Source organism: Artibeus jamaicensis, unplaced genomic scaffold (assembly GCF_021234435.1).
Source record: "Artibeus jamaicensis isolate MK-2021 breed Jamaican fruit bat unplaced genomic scaffold, CSHL_Jam_final contig_867, whole genome shotgun sequence".
NCBI lineage: Eukaryota > Metazoa > Chordata > Mammalia > Chiroptera > Phyllostomidae > Artibeus > Artibeus jamaicensis.
Window position 1 is genome coordinate 1,129,362 of NW_026521995.1, and position 23,497 is coordinate 1,152,858.

Genomic DNA, 23,497 nt, shown 5'->3' on the forward strand with positions numbered 1-23,497 from the left:
TGAACTTAAGCTAATATGCTAGAATACTCCATTAACTTTTGTTCTCCATGCAATAAGAGGGTCATAAAATCTAGAGAAAAAAAATAAAAGTTTAAAAGAAAAAAAGGAGGGTCAATTTAGTGAATTTATAGTAATTGTATTGTTTAAAATCTACTTCCAGAGAATGTTCTATAATCATAAATATTTAGGGTATATGTAATCTTTATGAAAACATATAGCACAATGCCTGGCACATAATAGCTATTTAAAAAATGTTATCATTACTTTTTAGCTACTAGGTCCAGAGGTTAATTGTTGAAGAACACTGGCTTTGACTTTAGATCTAGGCTGGAATTGTGTCAGTAATAATAAACACTGAGAACTTATATATTACCCTCTGAACTTTATGTTTCTCATCTCTAAGGTGAGACAACAGTATTTTCTATATTGCATTGGGATCAAATAAGATGGCATATACACATATTGAATGGATGTCTTCCACACCACATTATGTCTTTGCTGGTTCAGATTTCTCTGTGATTGAAAGTGGTGGACCACCCTGGCTGGTGTGGTTCAGTGGATTGAGTGCCAGCCTGCAAACCAAAGGGTCACTGTTTTGATTCCCAGTCAGGGCACATGCCTGAGTTGCTGGCCAAGTCTCAAGTAAGGGGTGCATGCGAGGCAACCACACATTGATGTTTCTCTCCCTCTCTTTCTCCTTCCCTTCTCCTATCTAAAAATAACTAAATAAAATCTTTAAAAATTTTAAAAAATTAAGTGGTGGACCTCAACTGGGCTCTAGGTTTCTTACTTTTTACAATAACTACTTGTTTATTTAACCATTTTTCTGTCTTCCTCTGAACCTGGGCATCTTTTGAAGTTAAAGAGCACAATATATCCCGACAGTTTCGTTTTTATTTTTGTTTTTTCATTATAGTACTTTTATTACTTAATTACTGAGATACTTTAAGAGCAGTTTTATTTTCACAGAAAAATTGAGAAAAAAATAAAGAGTTTTTCCATGTATTCCCAATCCCCACACATACATAGCCTTCCCCATTATCAACATTCCCCACCAAGTGGAACATTTGTTATAACTGATAAATCTATACTCATATGTCATAATAACCCAATGTCCATAACTTACATTAGGGTTCATTCTTGGTGTTATAGATTTTATGGGTTTGGTCAAACATATAATGACATGTATCCATCCTAAGGGTCTCATGTAGAGTATTTTCATTGCTATAAAAAATCCGTGTGTTTCACCATATTCATCCCTCTCACACACGACAGCTGACAACCACAAACCTTTGGCAGTCTTCATAGTGTTGCTTTTTTCCAGAATGTCATAATTGGAATCACATCCTTTTCAGATTGGCTGCTTTCACTTAGTAATACACATTTAAGTTTCCTCTGTGTCTTTTCATGGCTTAATAGACTATTTCTTTTTAGCACTGAATAATACCTCATTGTCTGAATGTACCACCATTTATTTATCCACTCATCTACTAAAGGACATCTTGGTTGCCTCCAAATTTTGGCAATTATGAATAAAGCTGCTATACACATTCATGTACAGATTTTTGTGTGGACCTAAGTTTTCAACTATTTGGGGTAAATGTTAAGAAGCACCCTGTCGTAACTTTTTCTTTTTGCAAGGCCCAAATGATCAGTCCAGACTTCCCCTTTCTACACTTTATGTTTATCCCTTACAAATGAACCCTGTAGGGGTCCTCTGAAACCATCAGAGAAGATCTAAGACAGTGAGTATGAAGTGAGACAGAGTGTGATTCTGGATTTTTTCCCTCACAGTGTTCCTTGGCTCCTTACATGCATTAATCTTTTTTTGCCTGAGTGAAAAAGCTTTAAAAATGGCAATGATATTGTAGGGGGATGGACCTGTTTGTTATCCATCAAATGTGCCCTAACATCTTTTCCCTAGGGGTAACTACTGTAATTATATTTACATAACTAATTGAGATCACAAGGGTAATTTTACATAAAATGATGAAAGGCTGCTAGAGAGAATCATTTGCTTTTCTACCCATAGCTATAAAACAGACATGCAATGTTTGGAAATTCTATGTTGGCACCTTGTTATAAATGTAGCAGCCCCAGCCAGATCTCAGCACATTATACCCCTGAGTAAATGGTAACAGCAATTGTTCTTGCAAATTGTGATGATTCTAATGATGATGATGATTGAGAAACTCGATAATGAGGCTCCCAAAACAGTGAAAAATTCCTGAATTTCAATTATTAAAACACACCCAGGTTATTGTATTTCTGCCAGAAATAGATATACATAACTTTCAAAAGTTGTTCTAATGAGGTCAGTTTGATTAATGGCTCACTAAAGGTTAATTTTATCTTATTATTACATATGTAATCACTTTGGGTGAAGCTTTAAATGTATATAGAAATCTAAATGTATAGAAACAAAATATATTGTAGCATGTTTGGAATTTAACAGCGTAATCATCTATTGAAGTTACTGTCTTCGAAAGGTTTTATGTAAGAGAACTATAAAATTACTGCTGTACATTCTAAGTTTCACCACCATTTGAATATTTATTTATTTCCACAACAGTGTTTCCCTGGACAGCAGGTGACAAGGTTCCCATTTCATGTAGCTATGGGATAGCTATTCCACAGTAGCAATGCCCTGTTTTCTATCTACATTTATATAACAGGAACCCCAGATCCCGTTGTTAAGATTGTCTGAAGTAGTAAACAAAAACATTTGCTTCCTCAGGGATTGAAATGACATCTACATACTTTGAAACCCTGGGATTTATGTACATTTATGGGTTATTGCTATATCATGTATTTACAAATAGGGATGGCTCTTAAAAATGTGATCTTAAATATTCTTAGCATTTATTTCTAATATTACATGTATCATTATTTTTCACTTCAAGTGACATTTAATTTTGCTTCGTAGATTTCAAAACTTCACTTGAGCAACTTGTTTTCTAAAGTAGCAGACTTTCTTCACTTTGCTAATTTCTAATTGTCTCCCTATATATACTAAAATATCATCATCCCTTGCTTATTAAAGTCGATATAACATTTTTTATACTTTCCTTTTTTATTTAATTATTTTCAAGTACAGTTTTCTGTCTATTTCTCCCCCCTCCCAGCCCACCCACCCCATGCTCCCCACCTCCCTCCCATTTCCACCCCCCTTAGTTATTGTCCCTGTGTCCTATATCATTTTTAAAGTATTTATTTTTAAATGCGTCCATATATTCCCATTGAGGTCCTTTGTCTATTGCAGTTTGTGCCTCTATATTTCCTTGTATTACCTTCATGTGGACACCATAGTGGTTACATAATCACATACTTTACAAGGTAGTCTACTCCCACTGACTTTTGATAAAATTGCAAGTACCCTGCTGGCCATATTTCCAGCCAGGAAACTTGACAGAAAACAAATATAGACGGGAAATAAGATATCATATAGGAACTATTAAAAGATTATTAGAAAGTATTTATAATAGTACCCTTTATTTCATATTCTCGAGTAGAAGTAACATTTTTAAATTGATTTAAAATTATGCTAAAATACCTTGTCAGTTTTAAATCCTATAAGCTAGTCAAATGATTTACTTTATACTTTTATCACTTAAACTTACTACTTACTTCCTAACTTCTTTTACATGAAAACATCTGTGTAGTTTATCATTATATGCTTGCATAAAAATAGCCAGGGAAGAATTCCAATATAATAATCATCAGTGGGAGTGAACCTCATTTTACATTATGAGATACAGTAACAGCTGAACATCCACACTCAGCAAATTTATATGATGTCTTTTTGGTTTATCCTTTTTACCCTCTAATTTTACCCTCTAATTTTCAGATATTGTGAACAGTTGCAAAAAGAATATTAGAGTAGGAGTCAGAATATTTGTATTCCAACCCCTCTCTACAAGTTCCTAAATATAGGATGTTGTTTCAGTTAATCACTTCCCAAAATCTCCCTTACTTCCTTTGTAAAATAGGGATGATAATAGTAATCACAACTCCTTCCCCCACAGGGCTAGTGTGAGAATTAGATCTACGTAAAGCAGTTAAGCAGTACAGGAGCTCCTACACAGGGCGCTCACTGAACGTTAGCTGTCATACTATACTGCAATTATTATAACGTCCCTTTCTCTCCTTTCTCTTCCTCCTGGAAGTTAACCGATTTTTCTGCATATTTACCTGGAAAGTGGGTCAAATTATTCTGCCCTGCATGAATTAAGCAATGCATATGATGCTTTAGGAAATACTATGTTCTACAAAAAGCGGAGGTGAACAGAAATTAAATGTAACAAATCTACATTTTTCAAATACAAAATTTTTTTAGAAGTAGCTGCTTCATGGTTTAGTGTAAAATATTCTGTAGGAATAATTCAGCCTTCCAGGAATATAATTGCAGTAGAGAAACCAGCATGAGTATCAGAGTAAATTAGGCAGACCTTGGAAATTATGTAAGCAGTATGGCTCAATGATGCTGCTTTTTAGAAGGAATATTTGGGAGAAATATTGAATTTTAAAAATCAATAATTCTTCCTTAATTTTCAGTATGATAAGTACAACTTCAGGTTTTTTTCAGATCAGAATAGATCCTTTTTTCCTCCTCAAGTGTGTTCTTTGATGTACTTAGAGAAGCCTAACAAGTTAATTTTCATTGAACTCTATACTTTGTAAAGTGTGTAAACACTTCGAAGAGCTGACCTGAAAGCCACATTCTTGTTCTTCAGTTTCCAGAAAGTGACATTGAAGCAAATAGCTGTGGTTGGTTTGAAGCAATTAGCGGTGACCATTTTGACTGGGTATGGAGCTCTAGGAGTACACTTTTTGCCAATTTTGAGCAAAAGGCCCCAGCCAGTGATCATACTCACAATACTGCTCAAGGTAAGAAGTAAGCAGAGGCTCTTACTAATAATGACTTTGGTTTACCTTTGGTCAGGCCTGAGCAGAAAAAGAGAAGCAGATAACATTCTGTGTTACTGCAAGAAATAGTAGGGCATTCGAGCATTGTCAATTACATTGTCTGCTTGGAATTATTCCTGTATGGGTGGTGAGGATGGCATATAGCTGTATTTTGGCTAAATTAACAAGAACTAAAATTACCAATGGTTTTCAGCATCAATTAGACCTCAGTGTAGATCATAGTTTAGTATTTTTAAGAACACATTTTATTAGCAATCACTTTTATTGATTTTTTAGTTGTATGGTCTTAATTTTAGTTGGACATGGAAGTTATTTAGCATAAGGTTAAGAGACAGGTGTCTCACTTTATAACCCAATAGGTTTATTTATGATTTGCTTTTATACACCGATAGGGAATTTTATGCTCATTCCGAAGAAGAGCAGCAGCTTATTACAAGCTGCTAAACTCCAGAGCCCAACTTTCAGCCAGAGAGGAACAGGATGCGTGCTTTCTTTCTGGCACATGCCGAAAACAATGGTCAATGACCCTAGCAGCCCGGTGGCTGCAGGCATATTCCTGCAGTTGGTGAACATTATGATTTGCCCCAGTTTTGTTTAAAAAATAGCTGTTGCATTAGATCCACCCAATTAGCATTTTACTTACAAGCAGCTCATTATCAGTGTTTGTTGTGATCTTTTTTAAGCTGAAAAAAGTCTTTCCCTCCAACAATGGATTATAATTCAATTAACACTACTTCTTCTGTTTGAACTGAACTCCTTGAGAAAGGCACCTGGAGTCCTGAGAGGCAGAGTATGCATTTTAGCAGATAAGCTTGGCAAATGTGTAGCCATGATTACTGCAAGAAATAAAGGTGTCTATTATGATAAGTAATTATTAATTGTTGACTGAGTGAAAGAGTCTAAAAAGGCAAATAAGTAGTCTTTCCCATCAATCATTTTCACTTCTTGTGTGCACTCTTCTTCAGGTTTTATACCTGTGGCCATCAGTGGGAGCAGCTGTGCTTCAGCTCCGTGTGCAAAACTGATGACTCCTCGGTACTCTGAGAGCAGTACAGAACCAGGGCAACCGGTGGTCACAGGCAACTGTTCAGCTTGGGTGCCTTACTTGACTCTTCTATGTGTCATTAGAAAAAGGCAGTCTTGGCATTTATGATGGGGTCTCAGCTATTAATGACTTCGGTTTTGAAAAAACTGTGCCCTTCCCCTCCCCACGAAATGCTATGAAGGGCCAGATCATTTCTGGTGTGGACACACTAAGACCTGCATGGAAAATTTCAGTTATGTGATCTGGTGGATGATTGAGGTGACGTTACTGATGAGGTTGACTGTGGTATTTTTTTTTTGTTGTTCCTCATGTTGATAGTGGTGATCTTAGGTTTACTGTTTTCTACTCAGGCAAGCGAAAGACACTAAGCATTGTTCCAGGGTTGATGAATATTTTGTGTGATTTCGTTAATCAATTAGTCAAGCCATTAGTATTTATTAACTAAATACTAGGGATACAGTGTTGATTACAACTACACAGAGTCCCTGCTCTCATAAAGCTTAAAGCCTAACTGAGAGGAGAGATTACTAAAATATTTAATAAATAAATAGAAAATGGTAGCTTTGGCAGGACTTAAATAGAGAGGGGTGATGTGACTTTACATCATAATTGCTTTGGACTTTCTAGAGGTGATGAATTAGCTGAGATCTGAGAACTAGCAAGTCAAAGCATACATGCAAACACCCCACTGTGTGACTGCATGGCAGAGGGGAGGTAGCTCACATGAGGCTGGTGCAAGGGGAGAGGAGAAGGGAGAACTAAGTTGCCACATGAGCATAGAAATGTAAGGGGAGGCCAGATTTGCAGGTCTTTTTAGTCCATGTTAAGGAAGTTGTTTCTCATTTGAAGGTGTTTAAGAAGGAAGCTAATGTAATAAAATCACTGTATTTGAAAACATCACTGTGGATATGTGGGTAATGAATGGATTAGAGAAGACTGGAATCAGGAGATCCATTGCAGTAGTCAGCAGTACAGGGGCTGGCAGCTGTCACAATGCTAAGGATGGAGACAGAGGGACAGAAGTTTGAAGAAATATTTAGGAGGGACATTTGACGATGCTTTGGCTATAGGGAGCAGAGAGTAAGGTGCCCAAGATGAGTCTGAGTTTGTGGTTTAAATCAAAATATTTGTGCATCTGATGACTGTGTAGGTTTTGCAATTTAATAAACTTAGCTGCAGATAGAACTTAGTGCACTTGCTTCTGAAAGTAATCAGAAACTAATAGTTTTGTGTTGGTTTTAATTGAAAAAAATCGTATTTTTTCTTTCCCAGAAATAGCAACAACACTTAAAATTTAAGGTATGTGTCTGTTAAGTTGGGAGGCCAATTCTAAACCAAAATAAAGCCATAAAATGCTGGGTACACTATAGAAAACATTACATTAGGAAATCTCCTCATAAATCATTGTAGAGAGTTTTACACATATGCCATTTTGATATAGTCCAAAATTCCATTACATAAGTAATATTTGTGTGGATATGAGCAAAATTGATGATTTTGACAATCTATTTTGAGAAGTCTTGCTTGTCCTACATCTCATTCATTTTTTTTTGCAAATTCAGAAAGCTTTTTCACCTTTTTCAAGCTCTCCAAATATCATCCTTTAAAAACTGTTGATCTGTTGCTAAAAGTAAGCAAATTGTTTTCAAACTTGTTAGTATTAATTTCAGAAAATGGAGTTATGGCAGTACAAGGATTAGTAATACACTTCTTGTGACTAAATACTAATGAAAGAAAACAGTAGTGGCTGTAGACCGTCAGTCTCACTGCTTTCCACCTGGACGTATTAATTTATTATAAAGAATACAATAGATATCCCAAGTCCTCGCTGTATATCCTGAAGTTATTTAGGGTCATTGCCTTTTTTTAACGGCAGAGCTACACACATTCCCTTTTGTAATGAAGTTTGAGCATGTACTCAGTAGGAAGACAGGAAATATACAGATCTGTTGGCTTTATGTCAGAAAACTCAGCAGCTTGACGTTCTCCGTCTGCTCTACAGCCAAAGACTGACACCTGGAGAGTACGCCATGGGTCCCCAGTTCACGTCACAGCTGGGCCTGATTAGTCACGAGTGAGGATATACCAGATGAAAGCTCATCTTCCATTTGACGCTTGCTTACTGGGCTCCCTTGGTTAGGTCTAAGCTCCTGTTCTCTGGTTTTCAGATGCAGATGATTTGTTCTTGCCTTGCTGCATTTAATCACGTATAGTTTTATTTATTGTTTGAATATTTGTTCATCTTCACGTCAAGCACAGTTACACTAAAATGAATAAAGGACAGCTGATATTTATTTTACAAAATTATTAAATTATGTAAATGAATCCAAAATATGGAACTTTTGTCATTAATTCTAAATCCTATCCCTTCTGCCCAAATAATGTCAAATAAACATTCTGTCCCATTTATCATATACAAATGCTTGATGCTGACAAAATTCTCACCCCTTAAAAAATGAATATAGCCCTGGCTGGTGTAGCTCAGTGGATCGAGTGCGGGCCTGCAAACCACACAATTGCAGTTCGATTCCCAGTCAGGGCACGTGCCTGGGTTGCAGGCCGGTTCCCTGCAGGCCAGTTCCCAGCAGGGGATGCACGAAAGGCGACCATACATTGATGTTTCTCTCCCTCTCTCCTTCCCTTCCCCTCTAAAGATAAATAAAACGTTTAAAAAAATGAATAGAGTCTTGTGTTACCCTAGACATTTGGGAAGAGTAATTGATCAGGGACTAGTCAATTTTCTTTAAGTGCATTGAATTCTTCTAGTGAATGAGGGCATTAGGAGTTTAAAAGCTCCAGATCCAAGGAGCTACAATCCAGTGAGAAGAAAAGACTACCACTGAGAAGACACAGCTACGAACCAGCAAGACACACAGCATAACGTTCGGCACAGAGATGGGAAAGGGATGAAATGTCCAGGGAATGTTGGGAAGATGATGTTTGCTAAGGGGACGAACAAACATGAAGTTGATTTAGTTTGGGAAGATGAAGCTTGAAGGATAGAGGAGTTTAGATATAAGTTTAGGTTAAATGATTATGCATATTCAAGGGTTTTGAATGGAGAAGGGAAATGATAAACTGTCATTAAAGTGTGGTTATTCCGGCAGGAATGCGCAAGGAACACTGGGAACTTGGACGGGATGGAGGTGAAAAGAAGAGTTTCTTAGAGTGAGATCCAGAAAACACCTGCTTTATAATCACCCTGGGTTCTTATTGAAAACAGATTCCGGGGCTTCACCTGCCACGTATCAAACTAATACTCATGCCGGTTTTACCATGGAAGCAATTTTACCATGTACCCCAGATGATTCCCAAAGACTGAAACCTATTAAAACATGGCCCTTCTCAGCTCACCAAGGGAGCTGATAACATAGCCTGATGATTGGCTGTATCATCTGGACCATATTTTGGGAGATGAAGTCTGGGCTTTGTTGTATTGTTTTTTATTATTATTTTAATGTTCACTGGATTGGAACTTGCAGCTAAAGTTGAAGTCCACTAAGCCAGAAGTATGTCGCAGTGAGCTAGGTGTTGGGCTGTGATCATGTGCCTAGAGTTATGGTAAAAGAAAAAGATAAGTGATGGGCATAAAGCACAAAAGCTGTTTGGAAAATAATGGCCAAAGTAATTCCACCTTCATTCCATAAAATATTATTACTTGATGTATTATCTAGGATCTGTTCACTCTTTTGAAAACTTTACATTTTTTTAGATTAAAATTGCTTGCCTTGGCAGGGGGAGTAAATATGAGTATTATTAGTTATAGTTATTTTTGTCCTTAATTATCTTTTGCTATTAGTTACTGCCAATTTCAGCACTTAAACTACAGTTTATTTTGAAAATGGAGTTTGTTACTGGGAACAAGATACGAAAAGTGATTTTGATCGGACCAGGAACTAGGCTCCAACTTCAACACTTGATACAGGGCCAATGAAGGATAATACTTTGGGCACAGCTCAAGGACACTAACTCTACATGGAATCTTCAGAGCCACAGGTTTTCCAAAACACAGCTGCTTTACTCAGGCTGCTCCCTAAAGCCACTGTTAGAGATGGCTGCACCTTCCTCTTCTATCACCACATATTTGGGAAGCACAGTCACAGGCTGGCCATCTACCAGAGAATCCAGAGCAAAACAAGGAGGAAGCTGCTATCACAGATATTTAGGAATCAAGGCAACAGATGGGTAAAGAAACACCTCCACCTTTCCACCAAGCTGCCTTTTGAGGTATGGAGAGTGGGTTTCTTTTTATTTTTATGTTTTTAAAGAATTTAAATTTTATTTATTTTAGACAAAGGGGAAGGGAGGGTGAAAGAGAGGGAGAGAAACGTCAGTGTTTGGTTGCCTCTCTCCTGCTCCTGTTGGGGACTTGGCCCACAACCCAGGCATGTGCCCTGACTTGGAATGGAACCAGTGACCCTTTGGTTCACAGGCTGGCACGCAATCCACTGAGCCACAGCAGACAGGGCTGGATGATGGGTTTCAGAATGTGCATTGGAAATGTATCTTGATGTCTAAGGAAGATTGCTAAATAATGTCTAGTATTGCTATGCTATATTTTTTAATTTAAATGAACTGGAGTTTGATCAAAGTTAACTTCGATACTATTTATCATTTAATTAAGGGTGTACTGAAGCATGTTAACTTGTTTTCCCCCTTGACTGCCCCCAATCATGGGTGATTAAAATCATTGAAGTTGGACACATGGCACTGGAAACAGCTGCTGGTCCCTTAATTTTAAGTACTTGCTCTATTAAAAAAATCTTGAGGGAAAAAAAGGAGTCTGGTACCATCTCTGGTATGTTGAAAAAAAGCCCAAACTCTTAATTATGTTATTTTGAATAGTTCATTTGAATATTTCACATTTTATAGGTAAGCAGTGGAAGTCCAGGGAGAGTGCACGCTTTGTGGTGAGTTGGCACAGCTGCTCTGGGGCAGAGCTGACTTTTGGGCATAGGGTTCCTTACTCCTGGTGGAAACTCTTGACCTTAAATTTTACCTGCCTGCACCTAAAAGTCAAAGTTACAACAGCAAATTCAAATACTTATGTGGCTTTTACCTCTTGCATTTGTGACTTTTACATATATTTTCTGTTTGGTCTCTCAGTGATCCCCTGAAGTGGGTAAGTCAGAGATCCCTGTTGTCCGTTTCATAAATATCAGTAAAAACTCAGAAAAATGTGGCTAATTTTCAAAACATGAATCCTGTAAAGCTGTACCTATTTTCCCATACTTTTTCCCAAATCCATTTTAGAAAGCATTTCCAGATTTTGATGATGCAGAAGAAAGTATGGTGTAATAGTCTTATGAAGGAGCATAACAACATTTAAATACTGCAATTTCTGGAGGTGCCAGTACTTCTCAGAATGCGCTTAGTGGTTGCAGCACTGCTCATTTATACTAACTCTGTCATAATTCACTATCCTAATACTAGTCATATTCTATACTCATTAAATGTTACATTGGTCTTAATGAATCATAGAGGATGCTGCAGAGAAATGGCTTGTATAGGGACATGATATAATATGTCAGTATAATGTTTCCTTTTCCCAAAAGTGTTTTCTTGGATATTTTACATTTCAGCTGGTGTATGTTTGTAAGCATGGATCTGAGGGTGCGAGTGTCTGCAGATCTGTGATCCTGGGTGTTACTATTGTAAGGCACATTCATATATGACAAGGTATTTATTCCATCTATTCCAGAACACTACCACCAGTATAGTGTTCGAACTCTATATTTAAAATTTTGGATTCAATGCATACTACTGTGCTTGTTATCTGAGATTGTTCATGGATTGGCAGTCTTAAAATCTTAAGCCCTAAACTATTTATTTTTCTTTTGAATTCTCATTGCTTTAATCTCAGCTGCTTTATTTAACATGTTTAATAAGACTTGCATCATTTTTTTAAAAGTTATTTAGAATTTCTTAGAACTCACTGCTGATTCTTTTCCCAGCATGCTTTTTGAATAGGAGACACTTGTCTTTCTCCTAAGTATATACCACTGGCACACAATTTCCATGAAAAAAATCAATATAGCAAAACAACTTTTTACAGAACACCCTGTGTGGAGGGTCACATTGACAAGTCAGCAAGAGAAGGGATGTGAGCCAGGTTGGGTTGTAGGGGCTATGGAATGGAAGTAAGAGAGCAGTTACTTTATTGTAAGTGTTTTGAAAAAAACTTTAAATCATAGCTTCTAAAAAGCTTTCAACTCATAAAACTGAGCATACTACTGACCTTCCAAAGGGACAATTTCTAACAAAGGAAACACAGTGAGATTCTTTGTCATATCTGGTCTCACCTACATGTCACGTTTTATATATATTTAAATGAGGATGCAGCTACATAATGAATTGTAACTATTTCACACAAGTGCCCATTGCCTGATGTTTTCAGCTGCCTGATTTACAGGTGATGTACCAAAATGTTGTATCAGAATTATAATATTTGAATACAATTTGAATTATTTAACATTAAAATTAGTTCCAGCATTTTCTCACCACGTATTTGAAGCCAAATGTAAGCATTTATTAGTTACGGGCTTTTCCATCCTCCCTCTGCACATACTGTCAGAAAACGTTTTCTCATACAGAAGACTGAGTTTCTTGTTGTGGCTTCAGTGTCAACCGTAGTCACTGATAAGTGTTAAAAAAAACCTAGTTTAATGCAAGTTATTAATTCTTGGAACCAGAACTTACCATCTTCAGCTCACTCATTTCTAACATGACCTCTTTTTAAAAAATATATGCTTATGTAGGAGGACGGCATGGGGGGAGGCACTTTCAAAGAAACGATTGTTAAACTAGACCTCTTAATACCACAGAACTTTCTCATTCGCTCTGAAAGAATTCTGTTGTATTCTGGTGACGCTGTTAGGTATTAAAAAACCCAATTTTTCCCAGGCGAATTTTGTGGTGAAATATTTTTAGAAAATATTATTCATAACTATAATGTATTTTTTTTCATTTGTGGAATACGCCTTTAAATCTAAAAGGTGCATCACGTTTCAGTGCCCCTAGGAATAAAATGTTTCTGAAGTGATGCTGTAAATAAAACAGGACCAAATTTAATAATGTTAGGTCGACCCCACAGTCCATGAAATTATGTACAAAAATGCTAAAAATCTAAATTATAATGCAGCCTCACATAGCATTTTTCTTCAGGGGGTGTGTAGTTGCTAGAATTTGCACTGACATGTTTTGGATGACTGACTTGTAGCCTGTGCAGCAACACTCAGAGGTTCGTTGCTTACTGAGCAGCACAGTAAATCTTTTTTCACAATTTTTAGTCTTTCACACACTATCTCCTCAGCTGAATCCCAGCATAACCGCATCTTACTATGTGAACTCTCATGCAGTCCTCATAGGAAGTGATGAACCTGGTTTCCAGGCTGAAGAACAGGTGCCTGGGGCTGGGGGGGAAAGGGTAGGTGGATATTACTATAAGAGTGTATGTACCAGAAAACAAGTTTTATTTCTTAATAAATCCATTATTTCAATCCTACTCTACTTGTTGTGACTTCTGTAGCACTAATTTTTCTAATATTTTGAACATTTAATATTATAGTAAAATGTAATTATGGATCATAATGCATTAGAAATATACTTTACATTCACAGAGGTGGGCAAAAATAGGTTTACAATTGTGAATACACGAAACAGTTTATTCTTGTATTATTATTATTAATTAGTGTATTATTTATTTGCATTAAAACTGTAAACCTACTTTTGCCCTCCCCTGTATTATTATTATTATTAAAAACATATTTATTTATTTTAGAGTGAGCAGAAGGGAGAAAGAAAGAGAATGAGAGAAACATCAATTGGTTGCCTCTCACACGCGCCTTTACTGGGACCAAACTGGCAACCTAGGTATGTGCTCTTATTGGGAATCAAACCAACGAACTTTTACTTTGTAAAATGACACTCAACCAACTGAGCCACACTGGTCAAGGGCCAATCCTGTATTATTAGTAATATATATTATTTTGGATCATTGAACACTGTAAAATTATAATATAAGCAATGGTAATATTCAAATATTTCAATAGTCCATGTTGGAAAGCAACAAAGAAAAAAAGAAAGACAAAGAAAGAAAGATTTGGTTGGGGAACTGAATTTTTCAAAATTGACAGTTGGTTGATGCGAAAAGGTGGAAAATTATTAACTAAAAATTAATGATTTAGTTTCAGTGTGTCTTATAAGCTTTCATGACCAATACCGTATTTTGAGTTTTATGTAACTATGTTTCTGTTTGTTTCTTTTTTCCCAGATGCTGCCTATCCAAGCCATTTGGGCCCTTTCTACTCACGGATGCTTCCAAGTCAGTTCGCCCTGCCTTCTTTCCAGGTTCGGTAGGATGGAGTGAGAGAATGTAGACCCACTGGGGAGCAGGAGGCTGGCCATGTCTGATGCAAATTTGTCTCAGCAAGGCTGTCAGTCAAGGAGCTCTGAGTGGGGTTGAAATCTCAGCTGTGGGATTTATTTGCCATTTTGGAACTTGCATGAAAAGTGTGGGATATGCTAACAGCTGCCCTGCCTGTCTCTTCTTCGTAAGGAAGTATTTAACTTGTGTGAAGCTGCCATATGAAGAGGTATATTAAGTTATCAATGGTGAATAATTTTGCTAAAAACTATACTTTTAAGTTACACACTGTATAAGAATCTTCTTATTTAGACAGTAGCCCTGTATCTAGCTGGACAAACCAAAGCAACAGTTTATTCCTTTCTGACATACATTGTTTATTCTCTAGGAATAAACTCCATGAAATGTCTTTCAAATGTGTTTTTCTCTGCTGGTCCAAACTTGTTTTGGTCATATTGAACACTTCAGATTTGCCTTTTCTCCGTAAGTTGTTTTTTTCTTTTTTTTTTAACAGTATAACATATTGAACCAAATAGTTTTGCTGGCTGATACTGATGACACATGATTTTGCTTGTTATCTTCAGTAGAAAATCAATGTGCCGCAGCATTCACTAAGAAAAAGGGATGGGACCTTTTGTCATTCTTTGTCAGGTGATTGCTTTATCTTGATTTATGCCTTTAAACTTTTTCTCATTCAGCAGAAAATATTGTATTGCTATCAGTGAGAGCAAAGCGATCTATACCAATTATGCTCTGAAGGCACCCTCCTTCCAGGGTTGTTTATGGAATATATTAACTCACACAATAGATTAGTGACACGTTACTTTATTTTTTCTTAAACTTGTCAGATCAATGACTTTGGTTTATAGCCAACCTTTTATATTGAAATTTTTAGTAAAAATATTTCTTCATAAGATGAAAGGAGATTGTAGGCAATACATATTTTTTTCTAGTGCTTCCTAGAATTTCAGGGTCTAAAAAGAAATTCAATGTTCTTGGTCTTCATGGAATTGTCCTTACAGCAGGATTGCCATTTGGAACTGCTTTAAGAGCTATTCTGAACTTATTTTCAGAAAAGCATTGTCAATTATTGCCAAAGTGGGATCTGATGATAAACTTTAGAAAATAATTTTCTTGAAATAGAAATCAAGGTATTATCTTCCACGTAATTTTTTTCCTTACTGAAAAACACATTTTAGTTTGCTTTATTATGTCACTATTTATGTTGGAAACATATTTTACTGTTGCCATTTTGAACCTTTTTATTGAACTTAAAAATTTTTAAGTCTCCTTTGTACTCATGTAGAAAATATTTTATAATATTCCATAAAATTGCATTTTATGATATAAAGCCCCCTGCCAAGGGGGAAAATATGATTGGATATGATTCTGAAATAGCAATAAAAATGTTTATTGATCTCTGAACCAGTCTTCAGGAGGGTTAAGAGTAGAGGATGAATGTGGATAAAAGTCCTAAAAAATGATAACAATATAAGTAAGTCCACATAACCCCGAACTTATGATCTATTGGGGAATGCTACAATGTACCTAAAGCCTCTATTTATACTGAATATCTGACAAAAACTTTTCCTCCCAGTTTCTGTGTGAGTTGCTGCTTGTGGAAATTTTGTTTGTACTTGGAGCAACTGAAATTCCCAGGAAATGTCAAAGGTTTATGGAACCTAGCTAGGTGATTTGAAATGAGGACTATTGTAGAAAATTTGGAATGGGTATCCTTGTATATCAGCCTGTCCCTATTGGGTATGGACTATTTCTATGCTTCTACTTCTCTAAATTCACTATTTTATGCACATGTGTACATGTACAAATACATTACAATGATATTTATTTATATGTGTTAGTAGTATGATTATTCTTTAACTGCAGTGTTCTTACTGCTTCAATCACTACAGAGCAGACCTTTGCCCACAATGCCCTCATATTCTCTTCTAAATTAAAGCACAGTCAAAAGCCATCAAAATCCACGAAAGAGTACCAGGCTCTGTCTTAGGACAAGATTTATTTTTCTTTATTAAATGCACTCTGTAATTACTTGTTTCGACCTCCAGGACTCTATTGTTCCTTCACTGTTGTCACTGGCTCACTGATCTTTGATATGATTACATTTACATTTTTTTCTAGCTTCTTTCTCAGCTTCTCTGATCTCTCTGCTCTCATAGGTAATGACAGCTTGCTCTGCAACTCTTGGCATTATTCCTGCTCAGATAACTGCTAATGATGGAGGTAGGTGTTTCATGTGTTGCTCTATCTAAGTCAGCTCTGTGCATGGTAGCACTGCAATTTGTACTGTTGTGCTTGCATTACCAATTACAATACTATACTACTACTAAAATTTATGCAGTGCTATAATTTTACATCAATCGGGAGCTACTGTTTGGTATAAAATGTGAGTTTATTTTATTATACATTTCAAGTAGGTCAGGTTAAAGTTTTATTTTTGGTATAATATAACTCTTCACTATATCATAGACTGTATTCAAGCTATTGAACAAAATACAATATGAACTTCAGAGTAAAACTTTAAGTTCAAACATGGCTCTATCATTTATTAGCTGTGTAACCTTAGGAAAATTATGTAACTTCTGTGTGCCACAGTTTCTTTACCTATAATTGAATAAAATAATGGTACCTACCTCACATAGTTTTTGCAAAGATTATATGTATGTATGTGTATATATACGTACATATATAATTTTGTGTATACCTATATACATAAAAGTATATAAATATAAAATTCTTGGAAAAGATTGTGGCATACAGTAATTACTCAAATTTAGCAATGATGATAATAAATATCTAATAATAATAATAAATGTACTAGTCACTGTTATTAAATTTAAAAATAAAAATTGAAAGCTGTTGTTGAACAGGAATAAACATTATAAAATATCTAATCTCTTTCTATATGGCTAGGTAAACAAAAGCCATTTGCTCTATATTCATGCCTCCTTATTTTAAAGAAAAAAGAAAAACAGCATTTTCTCTGATGGTGGTCATCAAACGGATTTTTCTTTTTCTTATCATGTAATAGAATAATAAAATGTCAATGTATAATGGTACTAAATATTTGGTTGGTCAAAAAGTCTGTTTAGTTTTTTCCGTAAATATAAGACATACTTTCATTTTTCACCAAACACTTTATTAATTTGGATATTTTGAGTATATCGGCTATCTCCCATATGGTAAATGTTGATTGTTCTCAATTAAAGTCTTAATTTGATCACTATCAACTTCAGCTGGTCTACCTGATTATGGGGCACTGTCAAGCAAGAAATCTCTAGCATAAAACTTTCCAAGACACTCTTGACACATTTGATCAGTCATAGCATCTTCTCCATACACTGCTGAAAATTTTTTTTGCATTTCGTTGCTTTTTTACCTTTTTTGAAATAATTAAAGAATAATGTGCTGAAAATGTGTATTTTCTTCCTTTTCAATATTAAAATGGCTACACAAAAAATTCACCAATTTTGATATGACAACTGTCACAAACTAACAAAATTTTTTTGAATGACATTAAAGACAACTAAGTGCTACTAGAGCCATCTTATGGGAAACAAAAGAATGAATGAACCTTTTGGCCAACCCAACATAAAAAACAAATTATGTAATCAGCTCAATAGAGGCATAAAAAATTTACAAAATCTAACACACTTTTATGATAAAAACTCTTAGCAACCTTTTCAAACTGATTACTGGGTAAGTATGTTACCAAAAAAATCTACAGCTACCATCATATTTATGATGAAATACTTAATAGGATTGGGAAGAATGCAAGGATATTCACCATCCTCACTTTTTAAAAATATTGTACTATGTGTCCAATCTAGTGAATGGGAAAGGGAGAAAGAAAACAGAGAAGGCAGAAAGAGAGAGAAGAAGAGAAAGAGAGAGGCAGGGAGGGAGGGAGGGAGGGAAGGAGGGAAGGAAGGAAGGAAGGGAGGGAGGAAGGAAGGAAGGAAGGAAGGAAGGAAGGAAGGAAGGAAGGAAGGAAGGGAGGGAGGGAGGGAGGGAGGAAGGAAAGGCAGGCACTATATTTAGTCTCAGAGGACATGAATGTATACATGGTAAATCCCTAGGAACATGAAGGAAAGTGCTAAAACTAATAAGTAGATTTAAGCCAGTTGTAGGGTAAAAGGCCAATAAATAATATGATTGTATTTCTATATATAATTAATAAGCAATTAGAAAATTATATTACATAAAAACTCAAAATACATTAAATATAATAAAATACTTAGGAATAAATTATATAAAAATATACAGATCTAAAATGTACAAAATATTAATGTGTGAAATTAAAGAAAAAGCCCCCAGATGGAAATATATATATGAACTTCACAATTAAAGGCTTAATACTTATTAGATGATAATTATTCCTAAATTGATCTAATTCAATATAATCCCAATTAACCCTATAGGCCTTTTTAAAAAAATTATTTATTTATCTATCTATCTATCTATCTATCTATCTATCTATCTTTAGAGAGGAAAGAGAGAGGGAGAAAAACATCAGTGTATGGTTGCCTTTCATACATCCCCTGCTGGGAATTGGCCTGCAGGGAACCGGTCTGCAACCCAGACATGTGCCCTGACTGGGAATCAAACCGAGATCCTCTGGTTCTCAGGCTTGTGCTCAGTCCACTGAGCTACACCAGCCAGGGCTCTATAGGCCTTTCTGAAGAAATCACAAAACTTATTCTAAAATTTTTTTGCAAATGCAGAGATCTTAGACTAGCCAAAGCATTGTTTAAAAGAATGAAGTTGGAAGACTTAACATTCCAGATTTCAAGATATTATAAAGCTGCTTTTAATAGAATAAAAAGAAAGAGACCCACTCTTTTTTATGTTTATTCTTATTTATTACTTTTAGAAAATCTAATTTTTGACTGGGCTCAGACTTGGAGTGGACAGTGTATATCTCTGGCAGTCCGTCTCTGACATTTTTCTTTGACCTCCTTCATCCTCTCAGTCAAAAGCTTGGCATATTTGCTGCAGAAAGAGATGTACTCTTTTATAGCCAGTTGTAACTCAATAGGGAAATAAAAGTCTTTTTTAAAACGTTGCTGTTAAAACTGGATATTAAATGGAGTATATGAAATTCAGCACTTACCTCACACCGCGCCTTCAAAGAAACTCAAGATACATATCATTTATAATGTAAATAAAAAACTATAGAATTTATTTGAAGAAAACTTTTATTGAACTTGATTACAGCAGGACATTTGGTTCTATCCAAAATATCAGTGAAAACATTTGGTCCATGACAAAAGGTCCTTGAAATTTGGTACTGTCCAAAACATGTATTACTAATTATTGATCTCTAGAGGTTCTTAAAGAAACAAAACCAAGGCAAAACATAGCAAAAGGCCCTCCCAGCTGGGGTGGCCCAGTGGATTGGAACATCATCCCACACACCACAAGGTTGTGATTTCTATCTGGGCGCATACCTAGGTTGCAGGTTCAGTCCCTGGTTGGGCCATGTGTAGAAGGCAACTGATCGATGTTTTTCTCTCACATTGATGTTCCTGTCTCTCTCTTTTCCCTTTTCTTTCTCTGTCTCTCAAATCAATAAACCTATCCTTGGCTGAGGATAAAAAAAATTGCAAAAGACCAATGTTTTAATAGACTTTGAAGATCAATATATTGATTTTAATTATCTTTTTTAATTTCTGTCACCTAACAGAATAAAGTATATAGTTTTGATTCACTGGCCATGAATTAGACTTGAGCAAACAGTTTCTCATAAATAGTTTGTCATGGATACTGTTGTGTGTGACCCCAGTGCTCCCTCAAGACTGAAGGACCTCCCACCACCCACTGCTGAGAGTGTTGGCAGCCCATAGCTCCTAGCTGATTCTCTCTTTAGAAATCGTCCTCCGGAGAGCCGACTTGCCAAGGTGTGATGTCCCTCTTTGGAGACAGCTCATATTAGAAGGACAGTCAATGAAGGGTTTAAGAGCTCGGTATTCTTGCCTCAATAACATATTACTCGAAAGGCCCATCCAGTTCTCTGAGGCCTTTGTTGCGGCTGCATCATATTGAACAGCCCAACTGCGCTCTCTACTCAGCCATGTTGCTATCCCTCCCCTAGGCTGTTGGTTCAAGGAGAGTCCCCAGTGAAAGTTCTGTACCCAAATCTCTTATCTCAAATCTGTTTCACAGGAAATCAGGCCTGAGACATACTTCCATTAGGTTCTGGCTATAATGCTAATTAGTCATGGAAGCCCAAAGCCAGATAATGGAGCTTTTACATACTGTTTACCTTGTAGCCTCTATTTGTAGCAAAGCTTTACTCGTGTATATGTAAAACAATTTGAACAACTACAGCTAATATTTGTTTAATAATTTCTATATATCAGGTGAGGTGTTTTGTACATTATTATTTTATAATCTCCCCAAAACACTAAGAACAGGTTCTACTCTTGGAGAAAATGAGTGTTATTCTGTAAAATGTTAACATTAGAGGAATTCGACTGAAGGATATGAGAGGACTCTTTTTTTTTTTTTGTACATTTTCATATAAGTGTAAAATTAGGTCAAAATTAAAAGTTTTAAAAACATTGAGTAGTGGAACTAGGCTTTTAAGATTGCAGCACCGTCCCAGAGTTCAGTTTTTTTTTTTTAATTTATTGTTGAGTTACAGTCATCCCACCCCTTTCCCCATTGCTTACCCCCACCCTGTCCCCCACTGCCATGGTCAATTCCACCCCATTGTCTGTGTCCATGAGTCCTCTCTTTGTGTTCTTTTGCTTGCCCTTTCCCCGTTTCCCCTGCCTACCTACTAGCCTGCTCACCCTGCTCTGGTCACTGTCTGTTTGTTCTTTATTTCCAAGTCTCTGCTTCTATTTTGCTCATTTGCTTGTTTTGTTGATTAGCTTCCATTTATAGATGAGATTATATGGTCTTTGTCTTCTACCACCTGGCTTATTTCACTTAGCATAATGCTCTCCAGTTCCATCCACACTGGCCATTGTGTTCTCCATTCCTTTGAATGGAGAAGTTCTCTTTTAGGGGCAATGTAGGTCAGTAACTAAGAACTTGATTCAAAAAAACCTATGTATCCAATGTTCATAGTAGTGTTATTAACAATAGCCAAAAGCTGGAAACAGCCTAAGTGTAAATGAGTGGATCAAAAAACTGTGGTACATTTACACAATGGAATACTATGCAGCAGAAAGAAGGAGCTCCTACCCTTCCCGACAGCATAAATGGAACTGGAGAGCATTATGCTGAGTGGAATAAGCCAGGCAGTGAAAGGCAAATACCATATGATCTCACCTTAAGTGGAACCCAATCAGCAAAACAAACAAGGAAGCAAAATATAACCAGAGATTGAAATTAAGAACAATCTGACAGTAAGCAGAGGGGAGAGTGAAGGGAAATAAGCAGGGGAAAAAGGAAAAAGATCATCTAAGAACATGTATAAAGGACCCCTGGACAAGGCCAAAGAGGGGTAGAATTGAGGGTGGGAGGTGGGTGGTAGGTGGGGTTGGGGGAAAGTGGTGGTTGGGAAATGAAGACAACTGTATTCAAACACTAATTAAAAAATGATTTAAAAAAAGCAGAACTTCTCTTAAACTTCAACCAGGGCCAAGTGACACCAGTGTGTGCTTTGTTGCACAGTCTGAAATGGGTTGTTAATCCTCCCAATAGTCACTTGAAATGTAATGTTATGGATATACATTTTATGTAAAATATCAGCCTAATATTAACACTTTGATTATAATTACCTAAAAAAAAAAACAAGGACCTATTCCTTATGTTTTTCACTGTATCAGCTAAATCAAAAGCACATAGCAAGCATGCAGATGAATTTCAATGAATCTAGTGGTGACGATGCCCAAATAAATGAATACGTGACTCCCAACCTCTTACTGCTTGCTTTTTCTCTCTTCCAAAGATAAAACGTGATGGTTCAGACAGTCAGCTTGTTCCCCATGCTTTTAGTTAATAGCATCTTATTTTTCACACTTTGTTATCTTTAAGACACTTCTTATCTTTCCTCACAGACACAATTCTTGCATTGTAGAAGAATCATTGTATTTGAATAAGACTGTTCAGTTTTAAAAGCTTTCCAAGAAACCTTAAAAAACATAATTGGAAACGCATATTCTTCTTACTGATTTTTGACATGGTGATCCTTTATATTTTTAGCATGTGTTAAGATGAAAAATTGATCTTATATTTACTATGAAGCATAGTGTAACGTAATGAACAACAAGATTGTAATGAAAAATGACAATAATTCTAAAGTCAACTTGCCTCAGTTTGAAGCATTGGAATAAAATGAATTAGCTTATATTCCTTCATGTTTTTATATAAACATATTTGTATATAAATAATTTATCTTTTTTTCAATTTGTTCTCTTTTGGGGGGTTAGTAACCTTCTTAAAGGTTATCCTGTTAGACTAACCTATTAGTTATATTAAATTATTTTTAAATGACTTTAATATAGAATTTTCTTGTTTTGATAGATATATATTAATTATGCTACCATGCTGAGTTTGATATTTGGTGCTGGTATCTAAAGCAAATGTAGTATTACAACTTTTATCTTCAAAAGTACTGGAAAACAACATGATAAAGTGGAAATAATATCAAGCCAGGAGTTAGTATACCTGGATTCTAAAGTTCAAATTTTCCACTGAGGGACCCAATGACCTTATAGATGCTACTTAATCTTCTAATGACCAAATTCCTCATCAGATTAATGAAATAAGTTATGAATTGTTTCTAGTTATAAAATTGTACAAATTCAGTTTTTATATCCACAATTAGTTGAACTCCGTGATTCATTTTGTATGTTTTAAGAGTCATAAAAATCCTTATTAAGAAACTAAACTTTAGCTTTATCATATCTTAACAAAAGCTTTCCTTAAATTTTAGCATAAGCTATCATGAATTTTATTATTTTTGAGCCCCTAAATGCATTTAAGACCACAGTTTATTTTTCTAAATTTCTTTCCAATAATTCAAATTTTAATGATAGATATCAACAGTTCTATTATATATTTTAGAGATGGCCATTAGTTCATCTACCTTTTTTATTAAAAAGTATTTATTTATTGTTAAAGAGAGGGAATGGGAAGGAGAAAGAGAGGAAGAGAAACAGCAATGTGTGGTTGCCTCTCTTGTG

The 23,497-nt window shown here is 35.7% G+C and overlaps 1 protein-coding gene across 1 annotated transcript in view; it reads left to right on the top strand.

Annotated features, from left to right (window-relative positions):
- Nucleotides 1–23,497, top strand: part of MALRD1 (MAM and LDL receptor class A domain containing 1) — a 307,929-nt gene that overhangs the window by 86,430 nt on the left and 198,002 nt on the right. The window contains 8 exon segments of the mRNA XM_053673503.1: nucleotides 4,734–4,887; nucleotides 5,319–5,424; nucleotides 5,892–5,905; nucleotides 5,908–6,113; nucleotides 6,116–6,188; nucleotides 6,191–6,246; nucleotides 8,506–8,533; nucleotides 9,801–10,198. Coding sequence (XP_053529478.1) covers nucleotides 4,734–4,887; nucleotides 5,319–5,424; nucleotides 5,892–5,905; nucleotides 5,908–6,113; nucleotides 6,116–6,188; nucleotides 6,191–6,246; nucleotides 8,506–8,533; nucleotides 9,801–10,198 — 1,035 coding nt within the window.